Raw genomic sequence first — 7,559 nt, forward strand, 5'->3', positions numbered from 1 at the left:
AGATTTTGCGTCTTAAACTATGAATGTGTGTTTGTGTGTGTATACACATATAAATGGAATTGCAAAGTATAAATAACAATTAAAATATACACACTGCCTCGAGGTTCTTAGCTGGACTTCGTGAAGGTCAGTCTGGGGAAGTAGGCACGATTGTTTAATCACGTTTAACTTGTTTTGACAGGTTGAGCTCAGCTATTGATCTTGCCATTTGTGTTTGTAGCTAGGCTTACTTAGATGCCATATGTTCATCCACTTTGTCAAAGTTAAGATAATTCTTATGTTTAAGTGATCTGAAAATTGTTATCTTTAATTCCAACTGAACAGTGAAGGTGCGGGTGGTGGGCATGCTCCAGATATCATCAAAGTATGTGGTGTCAAAAATGTCATCCCGTCTTCAACCAACCCGACGCGGCCATATACAATAAATACCATAGATGAACATCTTGATATGTTGGTATGAGACGATTATACAATAAATGCTGAATTGCTCTACGTAGTTCTTTTTAGTAGCGTAATGGCAAATAATGCATGCAGATGGTTTGCCATCATCTCGACAAGAACATTCCAGAAGATGTAGCTTTTGCCGAGTCAAGGATAAGGGCTGAAACAATAGCTGCTGAGGACATATTGCATGATATCGGTGCAATTAGCATCATCTCTTCTGACTCACAAGCCATGGGTCGCATTGGAGAGGTTCTTAGTTTTTATTCACAGACTTTTTCTGGTATTATCATCTAGAATCTAGATTACTCTAAACTTCATCTTTTTTGTTAGGTTCTGTTAAGCGGTAAACTTCACAAAATTACTTACAGCACTTTAATGACTGGAAAATTACTTTGCTTCCTGATGCATAATTACCTATGTTGTTTATATGATCTACGGAAAAACTTTCAACAAAGGCTTATTGCAATAAACCTCTGTTGCTAGGTGATAAGCAGAACTTGGCAAACTGCTGATAAGATGAAGGCGCAGAGGGGACCCCTTGATCCTCGTGCAGCCGATGATGATAACTTGAGGATAAAGCGATATGTTGCGAAGTACACTATAAATCCAGCTATAACAAATGGGTTCAATAATTTTATCGGCTCGGTGGAGGTATACCAATTACACCATACGCTCCATTATCCTCCTACTAAACAGTTTTCGTTTTCACGTTTGTCCATTAACTACTAAACTTGTGAATCTCTCTTACTTGACGTGTGCTTAGCTTCTGCATCTTCAAAGGTGATTCTAGGGCTGTAGAAGTTAGTGGTGTTACTTCTAGCGGGGATTTCGCAGGTTCAAAATAAAGTAGAAATGTTGATGCAGTAATCCCCTCATAGGCAGGATAACAAATGCATCGTTACTGTTCAGAAGGTAGGAATTCACGTCGAAAACTCAGTTTTCGTTTACAAAACTCGGCAATGCACAAACTTTGCAGGAGAAGAAGCTGGCTGATCTGGTTTTATGGAAGCCAGCATTCTTTGGAGCAAAACCAGAAATGGTAATAAAAGGCGGTAAAATCGCTTGGGCCAATATGGGCGATCCAAATGCTAGCATACCAACTCCTGAACCGGTAAGAAGTAGTCTGAATTGCTCTTTCTTTCTGAGTGAGACGAGCTATTGCAAGGTCATTTTATCTTTAATTAAAAACCAACAAACACGAGCATATTCAATTCTGGAAGTTTCCAGGTTTATTATGTATCACAACCTCAAAAATAACAACTCGTCATTGACTCAATGTTCATGAAATCGATCGTAGGTGATATCAAGACCTATGTTTGGAGCATTCGGCAAGGCTGGAAGTGAAAACTCCATAGTTTTTGTTAGCAAGGCATCAATCTATTTAACTCTCTCTTCCTTTTTTCCTGCACCTAACTACCGTGGATTTAAGGTGACGTTTACTTTCGTTCTTTCTTTTCTCGCCTCTTAACTAGGCTGCTCTAAGAAACGGGGTAAAAGAGGCATACGGGCTTAAGAAGAGAGTGGAAGCGGTGTCTGGAGTTAGGGGACTCACGAAACTCAACATGAAACTGAACGATTCCCTTCCCGAGATCGCAGTGGATCCCGAGACGTACGTAGTTAAAGCAGACGGCGAAATCCTCACCTGCTCTCCAGCCACTTCGGTCCCTCTCTCTCGGAACTACTTCCTCTTTTAGGTACCTTTTTAAAATAAAATTCTCATTTAGTCCAAACCGTTAAAAATAGTAAAATACGCAACAAAGGGAAGGTAATGAAGCAAACCACAGGATCCTTTCCATAGCCATCACTCAAAACAGCATCTTCTTTTCTAAGGGCATGAGACAACTGGGTCAAAAGTATCATCAGTGAGGAAGGGAGCAACTTTTTCTAGAGAACAGCGACGGGAGACAGTCGTTGGTGGTGCCATTTCTTCTCTTGGAACACACAATTTCAGATGGTGCGTGTCACTTTCTTCTTCCAATTTCTCTATTTCGTATTTGGAATCTGTTTTCGGGGTTCTTAAAACACATAATAGCTGAGATAGATGGAAACCACTAAGGATAATGACTGCGTTTGCAACATGGATACCTATGTTGACTTTTCTTAGTTTACGAAGAGAAACATATTTCTATAGGCCACATGGGTTTCATGTGTCCGTAAATTATCAAGATTTGGCGTCTTAAACAGTTAAAACTATGAATGTGTGTTTGTGTGTGTATACATATATAAATGGAATTGCAAAGTATAAATAACAATTAAAATATACACACTGCCTCGAGGTTCTTAGCTGGACTTCGTGAAGGTCAGTCTGGGCTCTTTTCTATCTGCCACAACTCATCCAAGTTTGATGTGCGCTCACGCCCCTATTTTTATTATATCATGGACCATTTACACTTTAGCCTCAACAACAATATATATACTTTCATGCCAAATATATATATATATATATATATATATACACTTATTTATATTGTTGTTGCTGAAAGTAATGGTTGGTAGGAAATAATTGAAAAGGTAATACGTATACCCAAGTCTATGTCCACACAGGGTTCAACACGTTTCTCTGTTCAACATCTCAGCAGTAGATGTTCTTGTCTTGCACTAGTTGTAATAGTTTACAAATTAAGAAAAAAGCCAAAGATTAAATTAAGTTTTTTTTTGAATGATTAGTGAGAAGAGCTTAGTACTAGACAAAGGCCAATGATTAATAACCTAAATTGGTTAGTTCAATCGGTGGAACGAGAATGCAAATGTCTGTTTTGTCCTGAGTTCGAGTTTCAAGTCGGAGAGGATAGTATAATTCAAATGACATGAGTTGTTCCCGACTCCGAGATTAGTTTAGATTTTGATCTATGATATCCGGTTTTACCGCCTTTTATTTAGTGATTGTACATGCTGCCGGAGACATCAACTGAATAAGATCTGATCCTTTGATCGGATCAGCTTTTATTATCTTTAATGGGTTATACAATGGGCTATGCCAGTGGGAAACCAAACACTGGCTTGGTGGGGATCAAAGCGGCACGTGCTACAATTGAAGTATTATTATTAACTTGTTTGACAAAAAAAAAAGATGACCTAAGAGGTTCATTGATTATGTTTTCTCTAAAATTGAAGTATTATGAACTTGTTTGACAGAGAAAAGATTTCTCGTTACGATCATTTAGCACGTGTCATTTTGATAGTCAACGGTCAAATAATTATCGAAGTTCGAAGAGCGTTCCCAATGGTTAAAAAATAATAGTCTACTAATTTTCTTTTTATTTTTTAACAATAAATTCAAATTTTCTAATGGAAATGAATTGCACGAGGTCCACCGGCATCATCTCACGTCGTCCATGTCATTATTAATAAAGTAATAATATATATAAATATCTACACTCCGATACTGAAGAACCGAGAAGAAAACAAAAAAAAATGTTCGCAGTCTCTCCGGTGAAGACGACCTTCCACGGCGTCAAGCTAGGGCGATCTCCGCCGTTCTCCATCGCCGGAGAAAGGAGCTCGTTCCTCGCCCGACCGCGGTTCGAGCGGCATCGCTTACCTCGCTCCGGACAGGTCCGGGCAGTGATCAGCCGCGAAGAAAAGGCCGTCGAGGAGGCTGGGAAGAGCAGCGGATCTCCAATTTCAGCTCCAGATCAGTTGCCGCGACCTTCGTATGGCGGATCGAAGTCGGTGACTGCGGTGGTGAAGATACGGAAGAAGATGAAGGAGAAGCTGACGGAGAAGGTGGAGCATCAGCTGGAGCTTTTGATGAAAGCGATCGGGCAAGGGATTTTGCTTCAGCTTGTTAGCGAAGAAATCGATCCTGGTTAGGTTTCGCCCTCTCTTTACTGCTTTGAAATTCAAATTAGCCCTTTCTGTTTGTGCTTTTAGCGAATCGGGGAAATTTCTGCTCAGAAACTTAGTTGACGTTTTCAACAAAAAGACAAAAATTGAGAGCTTAGAGGACGTTGTTTGTTTCTGGGTTTTTTTTATGACTTTTCTCTTGAATTTCCATGCATTTTCTTACTCAAGATCATGACAGCTACTTCTAATGCATTTAATTATCATTATTGATTGCTGAAGCTACAAGTTGGGCACTGCTCTCTAAGATAAATGGATCATTGATTAATTAATAATCAGTAGATCCAATATTATAATCATAAGCTCTTAATTACATTAATGCTATTTTCTTTTTTTTTTCTTTATCTGATTATGTCTTATACTAGATGCAAATATTACTTTTTGATTGGATTTTTTTCTCTAAAAATGATATTTATCAATTTTCTATTTAGTGTCGTATATATTTGTTTTTTTATTTCTTCTGAATGTTGTTCGTATTGAAATTTTTTATTTATTTTATATTTGATATAGATTTTATTAAATTTTTAGATCATATACTAATTTTGTACCTCATAGCTCAATGATGCAACACTTCAATACTATGTAGAAATAAAATTAGTATAATATATATATATATATATATTGTATGTGAGGTTTTGGGTTCACTTTCCCACTCATCTACGTGCGTATCCCCCACTTCCATACCACCGTATCTTTTAGACTTTTACCAAACTAAATACCACTAATATCATATATTTCGATGTTTTTTTCATTTTTCTTTAATTAGTTTCTTTAATATTATCCAAGTTTTAATTGATATAAGATTTTTTCACAAAAATCTAGAAATCAGGTCAATCACGACTCACGATTACCTCGTTTAATTAATTAATTAATTAATTAAATCCAACATCCGAAGTTGTGATGAAAATCTTATTCCCGTCGGTTTCTCTGGCAAGCCCTTTGGTTTAGATAGTTGCAATGATATTGCAAATGTAAGAAATTATATGATGAAGAGTAAGTGAAGAAATGCTTCTTCTTGTTGTTTTCATGTTGCAGAGACGAAGACAGGCAGGAGGAGTTTGGAAACTCCAGTGAGAGGACTTCCAAGGATTTTGGAAAACTCCCACGTTGTCGGATACACAGCAGATTTCGCTGTCCCCTCGGATTTTGGAAGACCAGCCGCAATTATTGTCACCAACCTCCTCGGCAAAGAGTTCTACTTGTCGGAGATTATCATCCGTGATTCTGGTGAATCCATTCTCTTCCCTGGAAACTCATGGATCCACCCCAAGAAAGATAATCCCGAGTGTAGGGTCATCTTCAGAAGTCAAGTGAGTCTATTTTTCATGAAAAAGTTTTCAACTTTGTCCGGGATTCTTTCTTGTTTGAGTTTTGAGAAAACGATTCCTAACTCCGTGGCGACTTCAATTTTCTGTCTGCTGTGAAAAGGCGTACTTACCTTCCCAGACTCCTGCTGGGATCAAAGATCTACGTCAACAAGACTTGATCTGTGTTCGTGGTGATGGGAATGGACAGAGGCAGCCTCATGAGAGGATCTACGATTACGATGTTTATAACGATTTGGGCGATCCCCGGAAACCAGATCAAGCGAGACCCGTTTTGGGTGGTCCAGAAATGCCATATCCGAGACGGTGCAGGACTGGTCGGCCTCCAGTTCCAACAGGTGATCATCCCTTTGAGCATTTGATTCATCAAAGTCCATAAATTTGTACTTTGTCTTAATGCGAAACGGTTTTGGTTCTTGATTTCATGGATCGGTCAGATCCACAATTTGAGACCCGAGGAAAGCAGAAGGATGAATTTTATGTTCCGAGAGATGAAGCCTTTGAGGAAATCAAGAGAGATACTTTTTCAGCTGGACGGTTGAAGGCACTCCTTCACAATCTCGTGCCATCCATTGCTGCAGCATTGTCAAATTCAGACGTCCCCTTTAACTGCTTTTCCGACATTGATAACTTATACAAAGCCGGCATTGTCTTGAGAGATAGCGAGCCAAAAGCAACGGGCCTTGGCGGGTTTCTTGGCGGTTTCATGGATGGAATCCTTAACGTCGGAGAAAGACTATTCAGATATGACACTCCAGCCATCATAAAGAGTAATCTGCCAACTCTATTGCCTGATTCATCACTACGCCAAGTTTCTTCAGAAAGAAAACTCAATAGTTTTCCCATCTCGTGTGCTTTCTGTTTTCAATATACAGGGGACAGATTCGCATGGTTACGAGACAACGAATTTGCACGTCAAGCACTGGCTGGGGTCAATCCTGTGAACATTGAGCTGCTAAAGGTGTTGTACTGTCTAATATCTGCACATATACCGTCTTATCGGCTTTTTTTCCTTATTGGGGAAGTCGTAAAATGTTATTTGTGCTATGACAGGAGCTTCCAATTCGAAGCAAGCTTGACCCGGCTGTTTACGGGTCCCCTGAATCCGCTCTCACGGAAGAAGTGATTGCTCGAGAAGTTGAGCGTTATGGAATGACCGTTGAAAAGGTTAGATATCGTTTTCGTGAATACATGCATAGATATATATATGATCAGGTGCCTTAAGACATGTGAGTTTTTCGGTTGTTGCAGGCCCTCGAGGAGAAGAGATTGTTTCTTCTTGATTACCACGACTTGCTCATGCCGTTCGTCGATAAGATAAACTCCTTGGACAGGAAAACATACGCTTCCCGAACAGTTTTCTTCTTTTCAAAGTCGGGGACCCTTAGGCCGTTGGCTATAGAGCTTTCACTGCCTCCCACATCGGAGTCCAAGAACAAGTTCGTTTATACCCACGGGCATGACGGTACAACTCACTGGATTTGGAACCTAGCTAAAGCTCATGTCTGCTCAAATGATGCCGGTGTTCATCAACTCGTAAACCACTGGTAAGATGAATGTGATGGATTTTTCCCTCTGTATACGGTAGATCCGATATGAGATCTTTATTTTTGTGTGAAGGGTTTTGTATCTTTTCGGCTAAATTGTTCTTCGGCTTATATATATATCTTTCTGTGTCTGAGTGTGATTTCCAGGCTAAGGACACATGCTTGTATGGAGCCATACATCATTGCTACTAACAGACATCTGAGTTCGATGCATCCGATCTTCAAGATCCTTCATCCTCATATGCGTTACACTCTCGAGATTAATGCGCTTGCACGTCAGAGTCTGATAAATGGAGCTGGGATTATCGAAAGCTCCTTCACTCCCGGGAAATACGCCATGGAATTAAGCTCTGCAGCTTACAACAGTATGTGGCGTTTCGACATGGAAGGCCTTCCTGCT

The 7,559-nt window shown here is 39.6% G+C and overlaps 3 protein-coding genes across 5 annotated transcripts in view; all 3 read left to right on the forward strand.

Annotated features, from left to right (window-relative positions):
- The window catches only part of LOC104807899 (lipoxygenase 6, chloroplastic-like), a 26,870-nt gene that overhangs the window by 8,040 nt on the left and 11,271 nt on the right, over positions 1–7,559 (forward strand). The window lies entirely within an intron of this gene.
- On the forward strand, positions 303–2,627 carry LOC104807890 (urease-like). 3 transcript variants are annotated; one of them, XM_010533322.1, is made up of 7 exons: positions 303–454; positions 535–693; positions 928–1,095; positions 1,421–1,555; positions 1,742–1,813; positions 1,917–2,138; positions 2,229–2,627. In XM_010533322.1, the coding sequence occupies exons 1-6, from the start codon at positions 449–451 to the stop codon at positions 2,136–2,138; spliced, it is 762 nt and encodes a 253-aa protein (XP_010531624.1). In that variant the 5' UTR covers positions 303–448; the 3' UTR covers positions 2,229–2,627. The 3 variants fall into 3 exon arrangements, with proteins under 3 accessions (XP_010531624.1, XP_010531625.1, XP_010531623.1); XM_010533323.1 differs by having other exon boundaries at positions 2,243–2,627; XM_010533321.2 differs by having other exon boundaries at positions 304–454; positions 2,275–2,627.
- Positions 3,791–7,559, forward strand: part of LOC104807897 (lipoxygenase 6, chloroplastic-like) — a 10,200-nt gene continuing 6,431 nt past the window's right edge. The window contains exons 1-8 of the mRNA XM_010533336.2: positions 3,791–4,252; positions 5,323–5,597; positions 5,716–5,950; positions 6,050–6,382; positions 6,488–6,573; positions 6,666–6,779; positions 6,864–7,159; positions 7,307–7,556. Of these exons, the coding sequence (XP_010531638.1) occupies positions 3,859–4,252; positions 5,323–5,597; positions 5,716–5,950; positions 6,050–6,382; positions 6,488–6,573; positions 6,666–6,779; positions 6,864–7,159; positions 7,307–7,556 (1,983 nt within the window). The 5' untranslated portion in view covers positions 3,791–3,858. The remainder of the gene's footprint in view (positions 4,253–5,322; positions 5,598–5,715; positions 5,951–6,049; positions 6,383–6,487; positions 6,574–6,665; positions 6,780–6,863; positions 7,160–7,306; positions 7,557–7,559) is intronic.

The sequence above is a fragment of the Tarenaya hassleriana genome, unplaced genomic scaffold (assembly GCF_000463585.1).
Source record: "Tarenaya hassleriana unplaced genomic scaffold, ASM46358v1 Cleome130, whole genome shotgun sequence".
Classification (NCBI taxonomy): domain Eukaryota; kingdom Viridiplantae; phylum Streptophyta; class Magnoliopsida; order Brassicales; family Cleomaceae; genus Tarenaya; species Tarenaya hassleriana.

Bases quoted from the DNA above. Each gene is read 5' to 3' on its own strand.
- LOC104807890 (XM_010533322.1), top strand. The intron at 1,096-1,420 runs GTATACCAATTA...CAAACTTTGCAG, and splicing joins ATTTTATCGGCTCGGTGGAG to GAGAAGAAGCTGGCTGATCT. The intron at 1,556-1,741 runs GTAAGAAGTAGT...AATCGATCGTAG, and splicing joins GCATACCAACTCCTGAACCG to GTGATATCAAGACCTATGTT.